We start from the raw sequence: 24,180 nt of genomic DNA, 5'->3' as shown, positions 1-24,180 counted from the left end.
CATCAAAACATTGACGGTCGGTGATACGCTTGTCATACTTTGTGGATGAGGTGGCTAACCGTATTGATTAATTGACAGGATGTCATCATTCTCGCCCGGGATCGTTGTTCATAATATCAATCACTCGATTATTACAGACACGCAGCTCACAGTTTGAATATTATTGCAATCAAGCGCACACAGGAACCAAAAGCAAGCAACGTTCACTTTTCATTAATACGGACCTCGTGGCTACCGTTGGAAAGGACGTTGATGATGTTGTTCCACGTGTTGACGTCATAGTTGACCCGGAAGTAGCCACACTCTTTCAGGTTGACAATGACCCAACCATCAGCCGGCAAGGCCACATTTAGATCGACGACGACTAAAGGCATCGGAAAAAATAATCGTTTTATTCAGACATCACATATATAATAGTATCGCGGTTCTGATAATAATGCATGTCGGTGAAAATATACCTGGATTGATGGCCCCTACCATGAATGAGAATAGTTTACATGGCATGAAGTGATCGGTCCCTAACTAGGCGCTCCCTTCAACACTCACGTGAGTCTTCGTTGTACTTCATGTAATGTAGATTGGTATAGTTGTAGACTGTGTCAAACTGGGGATCCACACTCGAGGTGTACGTGATAGGGATGGTCCATTTGTACCTTAAATGAAGGTGAATGAATCGGTTTTTATGCCGTTTTTAGCAGTTTTACAGCTAAAACACTAGACCAGAAAGGTACTTCAAATATTGTACTCATGTCACAAATTGAACCCTAACGGCCTCACCAACGTTTGTTTAAATGATGAAAACAAGTGGTAAAAAACATGGGGAGCCGTCAAGCTGAGAACAATGATAGGTAATGACGGGAAAGAAACCAAGACTTCGTGGTCAAAGGCGAACATATTAACCGCCTTGCTACCAGTCAAGCTGAAAACAAGGGTAGGTAATTTCGGGAATCAAAACCGGACTTCCGAACGCAATGCTCACTTGGCTACGCGACCGTTATAATCAGTATGGACGCATGGATACGTAATGACCGAATCGAACCCTGGCCTGGCTTGATGAGCGAACCCTTTAACCGCTTGGCTACCCATGCCTAGCGGCGAGATGGACATGGGGTTATAGAACTCGGGGCACGAAACTGGGAGCAGGCACATTATTTTGCCCACCCCCTTAATGCAGGGCGCCAAGCACGGCAACAACAAGTTTCATTTTTTACGTTTCTTAGTATGACACGGCTTTGACCTTCCGCATCCCAACCAGATGTCCATCCACGGAAGCGATCAGTTAAATTCATAAAACATCAATGGTCATGAAAGTGTATGACGTCACCTAACGTCAAAAAAGAAAAAAAAGAGTCACCCGTAGGCTCCTGTGTCCTGAGAGGCGTTTTCTGCTCCCGAAACAAGAAACCGTTGTTGAGTGAGAGTTATCTTCCCTGTTTCCACGGCAACGTTGACGACAGGGTAGTTCATCTGAGTTACCCAGGGATCCATGATTTCAGTCATGTTGAACATAATGGAATTAGCACTTGCTTCCTGAAACAACAAATTGGTATCGTCTTTAAAACGTAGCATCGTGTATAGCACATAACACACATACATTGGGCGTTATAATATTATATCATATAGAGGGTCTGGCTGGAGAACGGAGGTCAGTGGTTCGATTCCAACCACGCCATACTAAAGGACTTTTAAAATGGTACTTTTTGTTACCCTTCCAGGCAATAGGCATTAAAGGGACCAAATATAGTCACGTACAAAGGAAAGTACACACCTATTGTATTTTTTCCCGTTCTTGTTTTTAGGTGGGGAGGGGGGAGAGGGGAGGTGGTGGTTGGCATTGGTGGGGTTAGTTTAGAAAACAAACAAATAAGAAGGAAACACTTTAAATGTTTCGATCACAAATATTGTGTACGTGGAATATATACAACATTAGAGAGCAATAGAGTTCTGTTGTCAAGTGGAATAAAATATTATTTGCCAAATCACTCACTCCAACAAATACCAAAAATGACTTTTTACCTCTTCACTACAATCTGTATGAGTCGAGTATTCTAAAACACATTAGTCCTGACACGTACAGTAAATGAGTGAGTGAGTGAAGCATAAAGGACTAAGTTCAGTTGTCCAGTTGAACAAATATTAATATACCAAATCACTTTCCGAACAAACAGCCAAAACGTTTTTTTACCTCCGTCAGTGCGTCCCAAAGGTCCCACTGGTCCGTGTTCCCGTACGCATGCGTCGCCAGGTAGCGCTGGAGATGAAGTTAAGGTTTTGAGTAAGAGTGAGTGAGTATAGTTTTACGCCGCTTTCAGCAATGTTCCAACAATATCACGACAGGAGACACCAGAAATGGGCTTTACACATTTTACCAATGTGGAGAATCGAACCCGGGTCTTCAGCGTGATGAGCGGCCTCTTTAACCACTGGGCCACCCCATGGCCCCAATTTGAGTAAGAAATAATCAGCGATGAATACATGTAAACAATGTTTAAAAAATATGGCTTTAAAACTTTGATACCTAAAGTCAGTGGTGATAATGCTGAAAGGCCTATGTGACAGAAAGTAATACTAAAACACACTTATGCTGAAAATGTGCCAGCCGGAATGTACATTATAAAAAACATCGTATAATAATAATTACAAAACCCTTTCAATATAAGACATCTAGTACAGTTATTGTTCAACGTTTAGTTGTTCGTTGTAGGGTATATTCCGAGTTGATATCACATGATTACCACGTGACCGATGATCGAAGGTTGTACATGAACCTTCAGGTTGTAAAATCCTGTTCACAAATGTAACGAAATTATCTTTCGATATTCTCAGAGAATTACTTAGCTGAAATATTGATGACAATGTTGAATGAATCTTGTGACCACTGACACTATGTGGTAACTGTAAGTGCGAGCAGGATAAAATAACAACGTAGCAATGAAACGTTACACTGACGTCATAATGCCAAGTATGTACACGTTATATTGACCAGTCCAAATTCCGGACATATGTTACATTTGATCACTTTCTAAGTGGCATTGTGTATCAATAGCTTTCGGCCGTTTGAGCCGAGCCAATTACACTTATCAGAGGGGTACTCAAAGTCCGTGGTCTAGGCTACCAGTTGTCCGACTTGCATTTAAGTGGAAGCCGCGGTGGCTGAGCGGGTTAGGCGGCTGACTTTGTGTGTTAGCGATTTGGTGCCTGACTGTGATGTTGTGGGTTCGAATCCCAGATGGGACTCAAGCCAACAAAAGTACTAGAATCTGTACTTTACCAAGAAGGTGAAATCCCTAATATAACATGTGTTACATATTGACCTGGGCCTAGATTTTCAAAGCTCTCTTAGCGCTAAGATAGTCGTAAGTGCCATACATTAACATTAACTTACGACTATCTTAGGGCTAAGAGAGCTTCGAAAATCCAGGCCCTGGTCCAGAGAAATGAGGAGGAGGAGAAACTCACATTTAATCCTTTGATGAACAGTTCTTGTCCCATCGCCAGATGCATCAACCGTATTATAGCGGAACCCTGAAAGAAATGCTTACTTGATTGACAACAACAACCAAACAAACAACAAAAGCCAGCAACAACAATAATAATCACGACTTTAGAACAGTCCGGTAGAAGAAAAAAATACGAAGTGAGTCCGTTTGATCGCCCTTTAGTGTGAGTTTGGCTTTTAGTGTCATGGTGCTATTTCATCCAAAAGCATGTAGTAGGAATAAACTCAGGTTTCAGCGCAGTTTTGTGTACGCATTGGGAATCAACCTTTGTTGGGTCGCGCGAACACTGTAACCAGTCGGCTAACCCACCATCCCTCAAGGCGTCTAAAGTTCATTGGGGTAAATCATTAGTAAAATGTTGGGGTAGTATGCCCGAGAGTTGGGCCTATTCATGACTACATTGTGAGAAGAGTCTCTGGATATGTTACATCGTTTGTTCCAGTGATCAGCACCATGAGCAATTGGGATACGATGATATGTGTCAACCCAGTCAGCGAGCTGACCACCCGATCCCGTCCGTCGCCTCTTTCGACAAGCATAGTTTACTGAAGATCAATTCTGACCCGGATCTTCAAGGGTCGCCTCTTATGATAAGAATGGTTTACTGAAGATCAATTCTGACCCGGATCTTCGGGGTCGCCTCATATGAAAAGCATGGGTTACTGAAGGCCAATTCTGACCCGGATCTTCAAGGGTCGCCTCTTATGATAAGCATGGGTTACTGAAGATAAGTTCTGACCTGGATCTTCAAGGGTCCCCTCTTATGATAAGCATGGGTTACTGAAGATCAGTTCTGACCCGGATCTTCACCGTCATGTTACGGCAAGACGACACCTATAACTTTTGTAAGGTCATGTAAATATGATTACGTGTTACGGTTACCTGCTGACAATCCACAGGTTACTTGATAATAACCAAAGTTAGCGATTTGTCTTATCATCAAAAGTGCTCTCACCTTAGAATACGTCACTGCGTCAAATGTCGCGCTGATCTCACCAGGAGACATGACGTCGGTGGTAAGTGGATGCGATGACCGCAAAGCATCTGGCCCCATGACGCCGTGCATGTCCCCAGAGACAAATAGATCCAGCTACATAGGAAGTATACAATGTCATGTAGACGTGAGATAAGGAGAGCCAGCTACACTGGTAATATACATGTAGACGTGAGATAAGGAGATCCAGCTATACAAGGAATATACATGTAGACGTGAGATAAGGTGGTCCAGCTACAGAGGGAATATACATGTAGACGTGAGATAAGGAGATCCAGCTATACAAGGAATATACATGTAGACGTGAGATAAGGAGATCCAGCTATACAAGGAATATACATGTAGACGTGAGATAAGGTGGTCCAGCTACAGAGGGAATATACATGTAGACGTGAGATAAGGAGATCCAGCTATACAAGGAATATACATGTAGACGTGAGATAAGGAGATCCAGCTATACAAGGAATATACATGTAGACGTGAGATAAGGAGGTCCAGCTACACAAGAAATATACATGTAAACGTGACATAAGGAGATCCAGCTACACAGGGAATATACATGTAGACGTGAGATAAGGAGATCCAGCTACATGGGGAATATACATGTAGACGTGAGATAAGGAGATCCAGCTACATAGGGAATATACATGTAGACGTGAGATAAGGAGATCCAGCTACATGGGGAATATACATGTAGACGTGACATAAGGAGATCCAGCTACATGGGGAATATACATGTAGACGTGAGATAAGGAGATCCAGCTATACAAGGAATATACATGTAGACGTGAGATAAGGAGATCCAGCTATACAAGAAATATACATGTAGACGTGAGATAAGGAGATCCAGCTATACAAGAAATATACATGTAGACGTGAGATAAGGAGGTCCAGCTATACAAGGAATATACATGTAGACGTGAGATAAGGAGATCCAGCTATACAAGAAATATACATGTAAACGTGAGATAAGGAGATCCAGCTACATGGGGAATATACATGTAGACGTGAGATAAGGAGATCCAGCTACATGGGGAATATACATGTAGACGTGAGATAAGGAGATCCAGCTACATAGGGAATATACATGTAGACGTGACATAAGGAGGTCCAGATACATGGGGAATATACATGTAGACGTGACATAAGGAGATCCAGCTACATACAAGGAATATACATGAGATAAGGAGATCCAGCTACATAATATACATGTAGACGTGAGATAAGGAGATCCAGCTACATGGGAATATACATGTAGACGTGAGATAAGGAGATCCAGCTACACAAGGAACATACATGTAGACGTGAGATAAGGAGATCCAGCTACATGGGAATATACATGTAGACGTGAGATAAGGAGATCCAGCTACATGGGAATATACATGTAGACGTGAGATAAGGAGATCCAGCTATACATGGGGAATATACATGTAGACGTGAGATAAGGAGATCCAGCTATACAAGGAATATACATGTAGACGTGAGATAAGGAGATCCAGCTACATGGGGAATATACATGTAGACGTGAGATAAGGAGATCCAGCATACAAGGAATATATATGTAGACGTGAGATAAGGAGATCCAGCTACATGGGGAATATACATGTAGACGTGAGATAAGGAGATCCAGCTACATGGGGAATATACATGTAGACGTGAGATAAGGAGATCCAGCTATACATGGGAATATACATGTAGACGTGAGATAAGGAGATCCAGCTACATGGGGAATATACATGTAGACGTGAGATAAGGAGATCCAGCTACATGGGGAATATACATGTAAACGTGAGATAAGGAGATCCAGCTACACAAGGAATATACATGTAGACGTGAGATAAGGAGATCCAGCTACATGGGGAATATACATGTAGACGTGAGATAAGGAGATCCAGCTACATGGGGAATATACATGTAGACGTGACATAAGGAGATCCAGCTACATGGGGAATATACATGTAGACGTGAGATAAGGAGATCCAGCTACATGGGGAATATACATGTACACGTGAGATAAGGAGATCCAGCTACATGGGGAATATACATGTAAACGTGACATAAGGAGATCCAGCTACATGGGGAATATACACGTAGACGTGAGATAAGGAGAGCCAGCTACATGGGGAATATACATGAAGAGGTGAGATAAGGAGATCCAGCTACATGGGGAATATACATGTAGAGGAGAGATAGGAGATCCAGCTACATAGGGAATATACATGTAGACGTGAGATAAGGAGGTCCAGCTACATGAGGAATATACATGTAGACATGAGATAAAGAGAGACAGCTACATGGGGAATATACATGTAGAGGTGAGATAAGGAGGTCCAGCTACACAGGGAATATACATGTAGACGTGAGATAAGGAGAGCCAGCTACATGGGGAATATACATGTAGACGTGAGATAAGGAGATCCAGCTACACAGGGAATATTTATGTAAACGTGAGATATGGAGGTCCAGCTACATGGGGAGTATACATGTAGACGTGAGATAAGGAGATCAAGCTATACAAGGAATATACATGTAGACGTGAGATAAGGAGGTCCAGCTATACCAGGAATATACATGTAGACGTGAGATAAGGAGATCCAGCTATACAAGAAATATACATGTAAACGTGAGATAAGGAGATCCAGTTACATGGGGAATATACATGTAGACGTGAGATAAGGAGATCCAGCTACATGGGGAATATACATGTAGACGTGAGATAAGGAGATCCAGCTACATAGGGAATATACATGTAGACGTGACATAAGGAGGTCCAGATACATGGGGAATATACATGTAGACGTGACATAAGGAGATCCAGCTACATGGGGAATATACATGTACACGTGAGATAAGGAGATCCAGCTACATGGGGAATATACATGTAGACGTGAAATAAGGAGATCCAGCTACATGGGGAATATACATGTAGACGTGACATAAGGAGATCCAGCTACATGGGGAATATACATGTAAACGTGACATAAGGAGATCCAGCTACACAGGGAATATACATGTAAACGTGAGATAAGGAGATCCAGCTACATGGGGAATATACATGTAGACGTGACATAAGGAGATCCAGCTACATGGGGAATATACATGTAGACGTGACATAAGGAGATCCAGCTACATGGGGAATATACATGTAGACGTGAGATAAGGAGATCCAGCTACATGGGGAATATACATGTAAACGAGATAAGGAGATCCAGCTACATGGGGAATATACATGTAGACGTGAGATAAGGAGATCCAGCTACACAAGGGAATATACATGTAGACGTGAGATAAGGAGATCCAGCTACATGGGGAATATACATGTAAACGTGAGATAAGGAGATCCAGTTACATGGGGAATATACATGTACACGTGACATAAGGAGATCCAGCTACATGGGGAATATACATGTACACGTGAGATAAGGAGATCCAGCTACATGGGGAATATACATGTAAACGTGAGATAAGGAGAGCCAGGTACATGGGGAATATACATGTAAACGTGAGATAAGGAGATCCAGCTACATGGGGAATATACATGTAGACGTGAGATAAGGAGATCCAGCTACATGGGGAATATACATGTAAACGTGAGATAAGGAGATCCAGCTACATGGGGAATATACATGTAGACGTGACATAAGGAGATCCAGCTACATGGGGAATATACATGTAAACGTGAGATAAGGAGATCCAGCTACATGGGGAATATACACACGCGAGATAGATAAGAGATCCAGCGTGGAATATACATGTAAACGACATAAGGAGATCCAGCTACATGGGGAATATACACGTAGACGTGAGATAAGGAGAGCCAGCTACAAGGGGAATATACATGAAGAGGTGAGATAAGGAGATCCAGCTACATGGGGAATATACATGTAGAGGAGAGATAGGAGATCCAGCTACATGAGGAATATACATGTAGACATGAGAGATAAGAGAGGTGAGATAAAGAGAGACATGGGGAATATACATGTAGAGGTGAGATAAGGAGGTCCAGCTACACAGGGAATATACATGTAGACGTGAGATAAGGAGAGCCAGCTACATGGGAATATACATGTAGACGTGAGATAAGGAGATCCAGCTACACAGGAATATTTATGTAAACGTGAGATATGGAGGTCCAGCTACATGGGGAGTATACATGTAGACGTGAGATAAGGAGATCCAAGCTATACAAGGATACATGTAGACGTGAGATAAGGAGGTCCAGCTACACCAGAAATATACATGTAGACGTGAGATAAGGAGGTCCAGCTACACAGGGAATATACATGTAAAGGTGAGATAAGGAGATCCAGCTATACAGGGAATATACATGTAGACGTGAGATAAGGAGATCCAGGTACACAGGGAATATACATGTAGACGTGAGATATGGAGGTCCAGCTACACAGGGAATATACATGTAGACGTGAGATAAGGAGGTCCAGCTACACAGGGAATATTTATGTAGAGATGAGATAAGGAGATCAAGCTATACAAGAAATATACATGTAGACGTGAGATAAGGAGGTCCTGCAACACAGGGAATATACATGTAGACGTGAGATAAGGAGAGCCAGGTACACAGGGAATATTTATGTAAACGTGAGATATGGAGGTCCAGCTACATGGGGAGTATACATGTAGACGTGAGATAAGGAGATCAAGCTATACAAGGAATATACATGTAGACGTGAGATAAGGAGGTCCAGCTACACAGGAAATATACATGTAGACGTGAGATAAGGAGGTCCAGCTACACAGGGAATATACATGTAAAGGTGAGATAAGGAGATCCAGCTATACAGGGAATATACATGTAGACGTGAGATAAGGAGATCCAGGTACACAGGGAATATACATGTAGACGTGAGATATGGAGGTCCAGCTACACAGGGAATATACATGTAGACGTGAGATAAGGAGGTCCAGCTACACAGGGAATATTTATGTAGAGATGAGATAAGGAGATCAAGCTATACAAGAAATATACATGTAGACGTGAGATAAGGAGGTCCTGCAACACAGGGAATATACATGTAGACGTGAGATAAGGAGAGCCAGGTACACAGGGAATATTTATGTAGCGTGAGATATGAGGTCCAGCTACACAGGGAATATACATGTAGACGGGAGATAAGGAGATCCAGCTACACAGGGAATATGCATGTAGACGTGAGATAAGGAGATCCAGTTACATAGGGAATAGACATGTAAACGTGAGATAAGGAGATCCAGCTACACAGGGAATATTTATGTAGACGTGAGATATTGAGGTCCAGCTACATGGGGAATATACATGTAGACGTGAGATAAGGAGGTCCAGCTACACAGGGAATATTTATGTAGAGATGAGATAAGGAGATCCAGCTATACAAGGAATATACATGTAGACGTGAGATAAGGAGGTCCAGCTACACAGGGAATATGCATGTAGAGATGAGATAAGGAGATCCAGCTATACAAGAAGACATACATGTAGACGTGATGATAAGGAGGTCCAGCAACACAGGAATATACATGTAGACGTGAGGTAAGGAGATCCAGCTATACATGTAGAGGAATATCCAGCCAATAGGAATATGTAGCGTGAGATAAGAGGTCCAGCTACATAGGGAATATACATGTAGACGTGAGGTAAGGAGATCCAACTACACAGGAATATGCATGCAGACGTGAGATAAGGAGATCCAGCTACCTAAGAAATATACATGTAGACGTGAGATAAGGAGATCCAACTATACAAAATGTATATACATGCAGACGAGAGATAAGGAGATCAAGATATACAAGAAATATACATGTAGACGTGAGATAAGGAGGTCCAGCTACACAGGGAATATACAGGCAGACGTGAGATAAGGAGATCCAGCTATACAAGAAATATGCATGTAGACGTGAGATAAGGAGGTCCAGCTACACAGGGAATATACATGTAAAGGTGAGATAAGGAGATCCAGCTACATAGGGAACATTTATGTAGACGTGAGATAAGGAGATCCAGCTACATGGGGAATATACATATAGTCGTGAGATAAGGAGATCCAGCTACAGGGGATATATATGTAGACATGAGATAGTTATCAGGGGAGAATACATGTAGATATCGGTGATATCGTTAAGAAATATAATTCTTGGTGACCATATTTTAACAACATATATTTTAACTTTGAATATACTATGGAACGATTTGCTATATTTTGGTTCAGATAGCAAACGACCTACCGATCTCCACGTTGGGTTTAACTCTCCGACGATGTGATAATCCCAGAACGAGGCGAAGGCTTCATTCAGCCAGAGCCAGTTCCACCATTTAGGAGACACCAGGTTGCCGAACCACTGCAGAATAAAAATACTGATTAACAGCCAGATCACAGCGTCGGGTGAGATGTTGTTAAATACTTCATCCTCGAGGACTGTGATTATTTGGGTTGAATTCTCATTCCATGTCTATCCGTGAAGATTTGGGTTAGAATTGGTCTTCAGCAACCCATGCTTGTAAGAGGCGACTAACGGAATCGGGTGGTCAGGCTCGTTGACTTGGTTGACACACGTCATTGGTTCCCAATTGCGTAGATCGATGCTCATGTTGTTGATCACTGGATTGTCTGGACCAGACTCGATTATTTACAGACCGCCGCCATATAGCTGGAATACTGCTGAATGCGGAGTTAAACAACAATCAAACCAAACACATTATTCCAGGTCCTATGGTGTTGGTGCTTTTGGTTTGGGAACAAATGATCTCCTGTCCTTATTGGACGTATTTGGCAATTGCTATTGGATCGGATTTTCTGTTCTGCTGAATATTGAAGATAATAACTTTAAAGATAAAAATAAATAAATTGCAACAATGCAAACAAAAACACAAAACACAGAACAAAGGTAATGTTTGCGTGGATTTGGTGAACCCCAAGAGGAGTTTTTTTGTGTTGATAAACCTTAAACCAATTAATCAGGGTAAACTGTGATTCAAATCCAACGGACGCAATCCTGTACTGTGACTGAAAACGGACGTGATAGGGCCCGTAAGTAGGCCACGGCACTTCGCCAGACCTTAGTATTTCTGATGACAAACAACGTTTCATACGGTTAGGAATGGTCTCATGGTTGTCAGTTGACAGTAAGGAACCGCTAATCCTTGCAGGAATAACAAAATTCCGATCTAAACATCAGTCAACCATTACGACTGTCAACAGCTGTGACACCCAAGATGGTTGTACACTTGGTCCAGCCTAGTAAAGTCATATTTGACGGTCACGCAATTTTAAACAAGAATTGGTTCTTGAACATACGCTTGTCACCAAAAATCTGGTACCGGAAGTAGGCTAGGCCCCTAAGTCTCGCATATCGCAAGTTGGCGCGCAAAGGGAGCCGGGAACCAGCTTAGTACCGGGAGTAGCGTCTTGCTAGACTTTCAGGCACTATTGGCCTGTCTCACATTCTTTGAACCTCAGTATTTACACTTCCGTCCAACCCTTCCTGCATTGCAAAAGCCAAATGATATATACAATCGCTGCCTGGCTCGTTTCTTCCCTAACCAAAATGGCGGCTGATGGAAGGAACAAGACTGGATCAGCTGGGAAATGGGTAAATGCAGCTTACAACCCAGCATCCTCACGTTGTTCCAAAGTAGTCATCCAGTCGCACATTCATCTTCTGCTACGTTCTTCTCTAGAGCAAGGCGAGCCAATATTATATTCTCGGCGCCATTTTGAAGGAGTGATCTTTGAACAAGCCCGACACAAGTAATTAAGCTGCTTACTCAGAACGATTCCTGTTTTGAACGCACCCATTGTGTCAAGATCATTTCTTGGAATATTTCTGACAAACCATTCCTGAAATAGCTGATGGTTTAGACACGCTGTTGAGCGGAAACAAGTATTGCTTACATACCATATGAGCTACTTCGTGTGATACGACGATGCCGATCCAGTTCTCATCGGAGGCTGAGGAGACCCCGGGTTCATACAGCAGAGTCTCCCTGTAAGTGATGAGACCCCAGTTCTCCATGGCTCCAGCGTTGAAGTCGGGGATGGCGATATTGTCTGAAATGTACATGTCGCCCGTCCTAGCAGATGTTGTAGAATAGGTGAAGTCACATTTGTGTGATTTGTAATAACAGTGGTGATTATGGTTTGGTAGTTTATTTGTTTTTTAAAGCTGTAATCAACAAGATGCCAACTATTTACCGGTGGTCTGTCAATAATCGGTCTGGACCAGGAACCCAGTGACTGGCATCATGAACATCGATCTACACAACAGGGATGCGATGATGTGTCAACCAAGTTAGCGAGTCCGACCACCCAATGCCGTTAGTTGCCTCTCACAACAAGCAGTGTCGCCTCTCACAACCAGCAGTGTCGCCTCTTACAGCAAGCATTTGTTGCTAAGACCAGTTCTAAATCCCGAAACTTCGTGAAGATCCGGGTTAGAATTGATCATCAGTAACCCATGCTTGTCGCAAGAGGCGACGAACGGGGTCGGGTGGTCCTGCTCGCTGACTGGGTTGACACATATCATCGGTTCCCAATTGCGCAGATCGATGTTGATCACTGGATTGTCTGGTCCAGACTCGAATATTTACAGACCGTCGCCATATAGCTGGAATATTGCTGAGTGTGGCGTAAAACTGAAATCACTCACTCACTCTAAATTCCGATCTTCACGGGTAGGCTGATTATAGAGAAGAAAATAGACACCCATAGTGACCAAGGGGTGTGGTGTACATGTGAGTGATATTATGACCAGCCAGCAACCATGGTACGATAAGGCACAATCAACCATTGTTGAGCGTATTTCTCATTTAACGCCATGGTCAACACTATTCCAGCTTCATGACGACATTGCGGTTGAACCAGATTAACCAGTGAGTGATATGATGAGCAACAATCAGCATCGTCAGGCCCTACCACCATCAATCTCACATTAATCTTTACCGGCCTGCGTAGTAGTCAATTTTAGCTAGGAATTCCCTAAGGGATCACCCATGTAGTACATGAACGATCTGATTGGTTGGATGACGTCACGTACCTAGCTTGTCGTACATACATGGCTTACTGAACGATCTGATTGGTTGGATGACGTCACTTACCTAGCCTGTACACGTACTGCTCAAACAACGATCTGATTGGTGGGATGACGTCACATACCTAGCTTGTCGTACACGTATGGAGGAGTAAAGTACTCGGCGTATCTGTTGAAGATCCGGACGCCGTGCTCCTGTGCTGTGGCGGTAAACTCGAGCCTCTCAGTCCACGCCCAAGTCCGGTACTGTGTAGTAGACAATGTATTAACGCCATTCAGTATGTGTTTCGAGTGAGTGAGTGGGTTAGTTTAGATTTACGCCATGTTTAGGAATATTTTGGCTATATCATAGCGGGGAGCACCAGAACTGGGCCTCACTCATTGTACCGGGTACTTGGCGAGACGAGAAAATGCTTTAACTACTATATATAGCTAGATTAACCCTAAAACCTAAAGTGTTTTTCGGAGTTAGGGACCGTTGTTAAAATATTCAGGAATGATTGGGTGAGTCAGTATGGTTTAACACCGCTTTTAGCAATATTCCAGCAATATCACGTCGGGGGACAACAGAAATGGGCGTCACACATTGTACCCATCTGGGGAATCGAACCCAGGTCTTCAGCGAGCCAAGCGGACACTTTAACCAGGCTACCCCACCGCCCCAGGAATGGTTGGATAAAATCCACAAGATTAAGACAAAGCCATATATTAGTTTTGAAGTTTACCGTTTACCATTGTACAATAGATATTCAGGGTGGGGAGGGGTAAGTCGGGATTTGCATGGCAGCCAGAGTTAATGCTGCTTGATTGTCTTAGAAAAACGGACCCGTAAAGATTATCATTGTGGTGTTTTGTTTCGTTAGTTTTTAATTTCGCAATTCACTAACCGAGTCACAAAGTTACCTCCCTTAGTTAAAAAGCACATGGAAACAGACCGCAATGGCAAACTTGCAACAGGACCGGGATTCCGTCCCACTAACAGTGAAAATAGGCCACCACAGTGTATGTATATGATGCATATGATTAATAATATTGCCTAGATGTTGTTTCTATAACAGTTTTTACATGTCAATTTCCATAAGGTTTGTTTATGTGTCAAAATGTGCACATAAGTTTTTCATTCCCGCGCAGTGCAGCGTGGCGATTCAAATTATTTTTCAGTAAGTTAGTATTATAAATGGTATTTTATATTTAATTCTAGTGTTAGCGTATTCTAGTGTAGCGTAAACAGTGATACTTTCACAAAGAGTTAATTATTGTCAGAATTTGTCAAATTGAAGCGCACGTACAATGTCAAGATATCAGCCACGCCAACGCTTCACTGTAGTTATGCAGTCGTTGTAACGTTCAATTCTGTATTATCAAAATGCTTCTAGATTGTGTTCTGACTGGAACTTTTTGTTTGCCTTCCGCGTATTATCACGGACAGGAATAACGTTTACGTCATCGTAAAGTGCTGTCGTCTGTACAATCATGTTCTGTATTCCAACAAATGTCACAGCTAGTACAGGCACTGACAGCAGACGCTAGACACTAGACACTAGACGCTAGGCACTAGGCGCTAGACAATAGACGCTAGACACTAGACACTAGACGCTAGACACTAGGCACTAGACACTAGACACTAGACACTAGACGCTAGACGCTAGACGCTAGGCACTAGGCGCTAGACACTAGACGCTAGACACTAGACGCTAGACACTAGACGCTAGACACTAGACGCTAGGCACTAGGCGCTAGACACTAGATGCTAGACACTAGACGCTATACGCTAGGCACTAGGCGCTAGACACTAGACACTAGACGTTAGGCACCAGACGCTAGACACTAGACACTAGACGCTAGACACTAGACACTAGACGCTAGAAAGTGATAATACAGTGACAGGTTTGTATTACAGTGACAGATTTGTTTGTTTGTTGTTTAACGCCGCACTCAGCAATATTCCAGCTATATGGCGGCGGTCTGTAAATATATAGTCTGAACCTGACAATCCTGTGATCAACAGCATGAGCATCGATCTAAGCAACTGGGACACGATGACGTGTCAACCAAATCAACGAGCCTGACCACCCGATCCCGTTAGTCGTCTCTTACGACAAAAATGGGCTGCTGAAGACCAATTCCTACCCGGATCTTCCTGATCTTACAAGATCGCTTTGCCTGACAATCGAGTGATCAGAAAAATGAGCATCGATCTTCGCAACTGGGATATGATGATATGTGTTGACCAAGTCCGCGAGCTTGATCACCCGTCCCATATGTCGCCTTTTAAGACAAACATCGTTTGCTGAAGATCAATTCTAACCCGGATCTTCAGGGGTTAAGGTGCCAAGTGATCAAGGAATTGCATTGTCTACATACTAACCGTGACGTTACTGGCAAGGTCCTCCACATACTCGTAGTCACACACTATAAATGCCAGAAGGTATGTTGACATGGTAACAGTTCTCTCGTACATGTGTCTCGTCATTCCTGGAACCCTAGACAAAATGACAATAAAATATGAAAGGAAGGATACTTTATGGATGACAAGTTCCTTTATATGTTATGATGCGTGAGTGAGTGAGTTTAGTTTTACGACGCTTTTAGCAATATTCTACCATTATCACGACGGGGGAACGAGAAATGGGCTTCACACATTGTACCCATGTGGGAAATCGAACCCGGGTCTTCGGCGTGACGAGCGAACGCTTTAACCATTAACCGACGTTTCGGCAAGAGTGAGAATGGTATGAGAATCTATACCAAAATCATAACATAATAAAGCATTTTTTCTTTCTCATTACTAATCAACTTCTAAAATGCAATCGAATAATGAAATATGTTCAACTTTGCAAAGTGCACATTTTTCACAGTACCGAACACATATGCAGACATGTGATTTTATGCGCATTACGTCATGTGACATACAGATCGGCTTGTGGCAGTGGTCGCTGGGGTTTCTATTTATAGGTTAGATTCCTATGACGTCACACTTGATGCCATGTTTTGTCCTATGTATCCACGGGGTCTTTGAATGTTGTCAAAGTGACAATTATTTGACAATCACATGATGTGAGCTTTCAACTGAAAATGCCCTGAACTGGGCACCGTCTACTCATACCACGGTATATTTAACGAAGTTCGCAGAAGAGTGACGGAAACAAGTCTAATGGTCTGATACACCATACGGCGTCACGATGTGACATCATTATCAAGCACTTTCTGTACTATGACAATGCCGTGCCATGCAAATCTAGAGCAGAATTATTTTTAAGCAGTTCCTGCAACATTATATGTTTCGGAAACAAACAAACAAACAAACAAACAACAACAAAACCTATACAGAACAAGAAGACACAGTCATCAATATCCCCCGCAACGGCAAAATACTCTTTATGAATATGTCTACTAGTTATGATCTTGTCAAATGTTTTGGAATGTATATAACAAAGAGTACTGAAAGGTTTTAAGATCTGTTCCAGAGAGGAGCACTACCACCAAATTCAGATGAAGCCTAACTTGTTGCCATGGAAATGCAACAGGATGACATCCTCATAGTCACAGTCTAAGTCATGTTTCCATGGAAACAGGAAAATATTAATTTCATATCTGCGTCTAAACCCCCAAAGGTAAATCTAGGGATCATGCTTGAAATATGTACCAAGTTTGATTAAGCTGGCATGTATAGTTTAGGAGATCTGCTCCGGACAAGATGACATTCTCATAGCCACAGGCTAAGTCACGTTTCCATGGAAACCACAAAAAAATAAAATTCGCATCTGGATCTAACCCCCAAAAGGCACATCTAGGGATCATGGTTGACGTGTGTACAAAGCTTGGTTAAGCTATCACGAATATTTTAGGAGAAATGCTTCGGACAAAGTGTGGGGGACAAAGTGTGAGGGACGCACGGACGGACGCACGGAACTCGTTTCTATGGCCCCTGCAACTTCGTTGTTGCGGGGGATAACAAACGAACAACGGGCGTGATCCGTTTTATAGAAGAAAGAAGACGAAGAAAAATAATTTATTCAAGTGTCTGGCGATACAAGATTGATGTACATACATACAAGTAACACTCGCCCGGCCAACTAATTATCATTAAGTTCAACACTTCTTTGATTGGCATTCTAGAAATTGAGGAAATGAAGAAATGAGGACAATTTTACAACGTCGCCTATACAGAATAAAGAAGTTTAATATCCATAAAATTGTCCTCATTCTTCATTCAATTAACACTTGATAAAAGCACTATGAGTGCTAAAATAAAATGTACATAACATCACTAGATACACATTCTTAAAATATCAGATAAAAAGTTAAAATATCAATTGAGGTGGGAGTGGTGAATACTTTTAACACAGTTGAAATAAGTGCAGGTACGGAATTCGATAAATATAACTAGCCTACCCTGTCGGTTCCGTGTTCTTCAGCTTGTTGTTAGACAAGGCAGTGTAGTTTCTGCCGGTATCTTCCTTCACTACCAGGGTGATGTCAAACTGGGCCTTTAGCGCAGGTTCGTCAAAACACGGGAACGCCTTCCTCGCGTGTGGCGCTTGGAACTGGGTTGTTGCCAGGTAACTACAAACAGAATATGAAACTATTTAAACACTTATACAATATTTGAAACACACATGTTGTATTGAACCGGACATGACCCAGTGATCCATTTCTCTTGTCCGGGCCAGAATCTCTGGTCTCGTGTTCGAATCCCACACTGGCCTTGACTATATTCAAAGGTGGTTACTGTAATTCTATATCCTTAATGGGTAAATGGGGTTTTCGTCTATGTCACTGGTTGGTTGGATTGTTTGTTTGTTGTTTAACGCCGCACTCAGCAATATTCCAGCTATATGGGGGCAGTCCGTAAATAGTCGACTCTGGAAGAGACAATCCAGTGATCAGCATCATGAGCATCGATCTGCGCAATTCGTCATTGATCACAGCTACAACTTGACCCAGGAGCCACAGCCGCCTAAGCCTTGCTGGACCTGGTGGGCGTGCCCTATACCCTGCGTTCGAATCCGAGATTTGATTTGGTTTCTAGCTTTGTTAGCATTATGAGTGAGTGAGTGAGTGAGTGAGTGAGTGAGTGAGTGAGTGAGTGAGTGAGTGAGTGAGTGAGTGAGTGAGTGAGTGAGTGAGTGTGTGAGTGAGTGAGTGAGTGAGTGAGTGAGGTTAGTTTTACGCCGCACTCAGCAATATTCCAGCTATAAGGCAGCGGACTGTAAACAATCGAGTCTGGACCAGACAATCCAGTGTACAACAGCATGAACATCGATCCACGTAATTGCTATGAAATGTGTCAACCAAGACCTCGAGCCTGACCACCCGACCCGTTAGTCGCCTCTTACGACAAGCATGGGTTACTGAAAGCCAATTTCAACCCTGATCTTCACGGTTCGCTGAGAGCAAGCGGATCGTAGCATGATACCTTGTTCAAGCAGGTAGCATGGAGCTTGATGATGATGATGATGCCACTATACGCTAAGTCTGTGCCATTTGGTTTCATCTCAAACCGCCCTTACCCACCCACTCACAGGTCGTGAAATACTGACATACTGTTGACATACCTGAAACAAAATTCACTTCCTTTCACATGAAACTAGTGCTGTTCAAATCGGCTTTACAAAAATCAAATCACTCACTCACTTACAGTCGGATCACTGCCGTTAACGTGTAAAACTTGACCTCACCCAACATACATAAATCGTCTGACTAACTACAGTGATTTCTGATTTACTGGGTTAACGAGATTACCTGGGCTTACGGGGGCGGTGGGGTAGCCTAATGGTTAAAGCGTTGGCTCGTCACGCCGAAGACCCGGGTTCGAATCCCCACATGGGCACAATGTGTGACGCCCATTTCCTGTGTTCCCCGCCGTGATGTTGCTGGAATATTGCTAAAAGCGGCGTAAAACCATACTCAGTCAGTCAGTCAGACCTAGGTTTAAGAAAACAATACAGCAATACATCGTTTTAAAACCACTTCTCTCCCACTTTACAGAACAAGTTCTTTGTGTGTTTCGGTATCACACTGACGCTGATTCGTTAACAGAGAAATGAAAGGTATGTTTCATTTACATGACATACTCCGAAACGTCGTGTTACTTACAAAAAAGAAGTTGACATCCATAAATCTTGCCTTTCTTAAAAAGAATGATGATGGTGATGGTGATGATGATGATGATGATGATGATGATGATGATGATGGTGATGATGATGATGATGGTGATGATGATGATGATATGTAAACGTAATGTCTAAAAATGCATCTTACATTTTTTCATTGTTTTCCTCGTAGAAGCTCAGGTAAAGACCCGTTCCATCTTGGGTCAGGGGGCCACTGAAGGTGATGCCGATCCAGTAGTGATGACCAACTTCCATCACTTCACCAAGATGGAGAGTAAGGAAGTGCCGCAGTTCCTCGTACGTCACGTCTACGGTGATCCCGGCACTTGTGTTGACATTGAGCACCGTCACTGACGCCGTGTCGATCACCAGCGTTGGGTGAGCATGGAGGACAATAGAGTCGGAGGCAGACTGGGCTATTGTGTGTATTGCTACCGACCCGTTGAAATCAAACAAAGAGTCATTTGTGCCGTAGATATTAGGCTGAAGCTCAACGGAATAGAGGTATGGCACAACGGTGATTGGAAGACGGTAGTTGCTTGGTGTTTCGGTGGTTGGCGTCGGTGTTGGTGTGGACACGGATGGGGTTGATGCGGTGGTGTTGCCGTGACTCTCAGAGCAGGCCGTACCTATAAGTGTATGTTATTATAAACAAATTGTATGACACTTTTGCATTTGATTGGCTAACTAGGGAAATATTTTCACAAATATGAATTAGGCCACGGCCACTAATAGTCTTTTGTTACCTGGATGATAATAGAATGAGTGGGGCTGGTTTTGAATTATTGCACTGTTTGATGTAACTAATTTCGTCAATAGACACTGGATTAGGGTTGATATTTTCAAGATTCTTGACCCCACCAGTTGCAGCAGTGATAGAAGAAGGATGGTGAAGGTGAAGGTGAAGGTTTGAGGTGGAAGGTGGAAGGTGGAAGGTGGAAGGTGGAATGTGGAATGTGAAAAGTGGAAGGTTGAAGGTTAAGGTTAAAGGTTGTAGGTAGGAGGTGAAGGTGAAGGTGGAAGGTGAATGTGGGGCAACTTGGTACGAATAAAAGCATTGCTGAAGAGTAAAGTGCTGAAAATTAACGAAATAACGCGCAATTTTCACTAATTTCTAATTCAAATTTGGCAGTCTTCCAGTTACGATCATCAAGGCAGAGATTGCCACGGGAATCGGCATATGGATCCTAACAATGAACATATTCTATATTAGCACGAAAACAAGTAATTTTGATCTTGCGCCTTCACAGCAGAGTTTATTATTTCAGTAATATTCTTGCAACATCACGACGGGGGACACCAGAAATGGGCTTCACACATTGTACCCATGTAATCACCGCTCTTAGCAGTATTGCAGTTGTGTCACCACGTGCTAGATTATCGAACACAGACGCAAATACATTATTCTTTCCCGTATTCCTCCAGCCCCTACTTTTCATCCCACCCACTTATAATTTTGAGGAAATGAACAATTAAATAAAGCAAAATTGTGAAATAAGATTTATATATTTGTAATGTTTCGACCTTAATCCGAACAGTCTGAAAAGTCTAGTCTAAACATGCAAACAAGAGTTTGATAAAATCTGCTGTATCACGGGGTCTCATTGGTATGTTACCCGGTACTTGTGTGGGTCAGATAAGTTTTATTTACAACCCTTTGTCTGGATGTCGATGGATATCATATATCTATCGTTATGTTCAATGTGGACATTTATATCACACAGAGGAGCTAGGTGATCTCAGTTTTATAGCGTCCTCTCACAAACATTGCTGCAATCTGGACCAGCTCGAAGTATTTAAATGTCGTGTTTTACTGCCAGCGTAACGTTGTCATAGTGTTAGCCGTTATTTTCAAGATCGTAACTCCAATTTCAATTTAATGGCGGGGTAACCCAGCGGTTAAAGTGTTCGTGCGTCACATTGAAGACCAGGGCCTAGATTTTCGAAGCTCTCTTAGCGCTAAGATAGTCGTAAGTGCCATTCATTAACATTAACTTACGACTATCTTAGCGCTAAGAGAGCTTCGAAAATCTAGGCCCTGGTTTTGATTCCCACATGGGTACAATGTGCGAAGCCCTTTTCTGGTGTCCTCCGTTGTGGTAATACTGGAATATCGTTAAAGGCGGCGTAAAGCTAAACTCACTTACTCAATTTAAGACACGGACACGTGCGTCTCAGTGCGTGTATTACCCAGAAAGCCCACACAGGAGCTGGGCATGCGTAATGGCAGTTACAAAAACGAAGACCGCTCATTTTACGGAACAACCATTGGAATACGACAGATGGTAAAAAAAACCGTGTGTATGCTAGCTTAGAAAAGCTGTCCGTCGTGATATTAGCATGTTCAAAATATTTGATAACAATGCAAAACTTTATTCTTTTCATATTTTTGATTTGCGATACAAGTAAAACTAAAATGAGAAAAATATTTTATTTTATAAGACACCCATTTATCCGAAGAGCAGTGGGGGGTGAGGTGGGGTGGTTGGGGTGGGGTGGTGTGTGTTTAGATGGATGGATGGATGGGAAGGTGGGTGGGTTGGTGGGTGTATGGGTGGATGGATGGATGGGTGTGTGGGTGGATGGATGGATGGATGGGTAGGTGGGTGGCTTGGTGAGTGGATGGATGGAGGGAGGGAGGGAGGGTTGGATGGATGGATGGATGGATGGATCTAAATACGATATTGGATGGGTGCAATATTTCCTCATGATATCTAGAACATATTTTTACAGTAAAATTACGAACTAGACACAGGTAATATTTGAACACTGTGCATGGAATGTCAGTAACAGCATCTGATTCTAAACAAATTATTGCTGACCTCATCAGAACTTTACTTCCGTGAGGTAGGGTGAAAGATGGTCTTCAATATTACATCCTTGTAATGCAACGTGTAAGTGCGGCCGTTGGAACTGATCCTGAATAATGTCGGTTTTAACCAAGCTGCACTTTTAACATGAACTCCCAGTTTAGACACAGTTCACTTACTAGTCTTGCTTTAATCCTTAAAACCAAGCTCCAGGCAGGGCAACAACAAGTGTCATATTTTAACATTACCCGTGCAGATCCGGGTTAGGATTGATCTTCAGCAGCTCATGCTTTTTGTAAGATGAGACTAACGGGGTCGGAAGGTCAGGCTCGATGACTTGGTTGGCACATGTCATCGTATCCCAGTTGAGTGGATCAATGCCCCAATTTGCTAATCACTCGATTGTCTGGTTCAGACTCGATTATTTACAGACCGCCGCCATATAGCTGGAATATTGTGCGGCGTAAAACAACAAACATTAAAACATATTTTAAAGCGTATTTGGATGACTCGGCCGGGGATCGAACCACCAACCTTCTTCTCACTTGTCAGACGCTCAGTCCACTGGACCAAGCTATTACATTATCGAGGATACAAAAAGGTAATACTTACATATCTCCTCCCCCTCGCCCTCTTGGACAATTCCAATGCACAAGGCTTTTAACGCCTCCGGGCTCATAGTGACAGGGGCTGGGGTTGTCACCACACCCCCACACTGACACACAACCTCCCGGGACCCTGCAAAATGTACAATTATCCCCACCCCGACAGAAATTGCCAGGGACAGCAAGAGCAGAATGAATCCAGTTACTATGGAGACACGGCATCCTGGGCTCTTCCCGTCACCTCCCTCAAAAGAGGAGAAGGACTCTCCGCTCATCCTGTACTTGGAGCTCATGACGAACTAGTGTGTGCTGTCTCCCCCCGGGCCAAGCCTCAACTAGAAGAATTCTGGATTATATGAGATACTTTACTTGTCATAAATATCTTGGACCATTAATGACTGCATTGCCCTAAACGTGTCACACCAAGTGCTCTTAAAGTGGTTTCTACTATTTTATCAAGACTTCTGTGAAGACATATGGAGTAAACTACGGTTAAAACGAACTTAAAGGGGCCACTGATTTTAGTTTGTTTACAACGATATATTTTAACTAATATATACAAGTATCCGGGGCCGAAAAGAATTCGTTATATCCGTCAGTTCGCTACAAACATGTTCGTGATAGACTCAGCTTAATGCATCACCTTGTTTACCTCGACGTGTTTGTTACGATCTTTTGATGGAGTGAGTAAGTGAGTGAGTTTAGTTTTACGCCGCACTCAGCAATATTCCAGCTATATGGCGGCGGTCTGTAAATCATCGGGTCTGGACCAGACAATCCAGTGATCAACTGCATGAACATCGATCTACGCAATGGGGAACCGATGACATGTGTCAACCAAGTCAGCGAGTCTGACCACCTGATCCCGTTAGTCGCCTCTTACAACAAGTATAGGTTACTGAAGATCAATATTCTAACTCGGACCTTCACGGGTATTTTTTGATGGAATACCTATGAGAAAAATATACTGTGTTGGATAATCAGAGGTGTATATAACGAAATTATAATAGCTGTAAATGACATGTTAGATTTTCAGATGCACTTATCTTAAGTTAGCGATATCATATCCTTAAAGAGCTACTGTTGGTCAGCAGTCAATGAATAAATCTTCATTGTCATACTTCCAACAAAACA

The 24,180-nt window shown here is 42.7% G+C and overlaps 1 protein-coding gene across 1 annotated transcript in view; it reads right to left on the bottom strand.

Annotated features, from left to right (window-relative positions):
• Window positions 1-23,339, bottom strand: part of LOC124263445 (aminopeptidase N-like) — a 28,914-nt gene extending 5,575 nt beyond the window's left edge. The window contains exons 1-12 of the mRNA XM_046698091.1: window positions 23,054-23,339; window positions 19,780-20,260; window positions 17,911-18,081; window positions 15,884-15,998; window positions 13,641-13,761; window positions 12,385-12,536; window positions 10,714-10,827; window positions 4,456-4,590; window positions 2,186-2,251; window positions 1,355-1,530; window positions 547-653; window positions 225-364 (exon numbers count right to left, since the gene is read on the bottom strand). Of these exons, the coding sequence (XP_046554047.1) occupies window positions 225-364; window positions 547-653; window positions 1,355-1,530; window positions 2,186-2,251; window positions 4,456-4,590; window positions 10,714-10,827; window positions 12,385-12,536; window positions 13,641-13,761; window positions 15,884-15,998; window positions 17,911-18,081; window positions 19,780-20,260; window positions 23,054-23,339 (2,064 nt within the window). The remainder of the gene's footprint in view (window positions 1-224; window positions 365-546; window positions 654-1,354; window positions 1,531-2,185; window positions 2,252-4,455; window positions 4,591-10,713; window positions 10,828-12,384; window positions 12,537-13,640; window positions 13,762-15,883; window positions 15,999-17,910; window positions 18,082-19,779; window positions 20,261-23,053) is intronic.
• Window positions 23,340-24,180: the final 841 nt, after the last annotated feature.

Source organism: Haliotis rubra, unplaced genomic scaffold (assembly GCF_003918875.1).
Source record: "Haliotis rubra isolate DU_JTF1 unplaced genomic scaffold, ASM391887v1 Scf882, whole genome shotgun sequence".
Taxonomy (NCBI): Eukaryota; Metazoa; Mollusca; class Gastropoda; order Lepetellida; family Haliotidae; genus Haliotis; species Haliotis rubra.
Note: the sequence above shows the minus strand (reverse complement) of the source record. Positions and strands in the feature narration are given on the sequence as shown.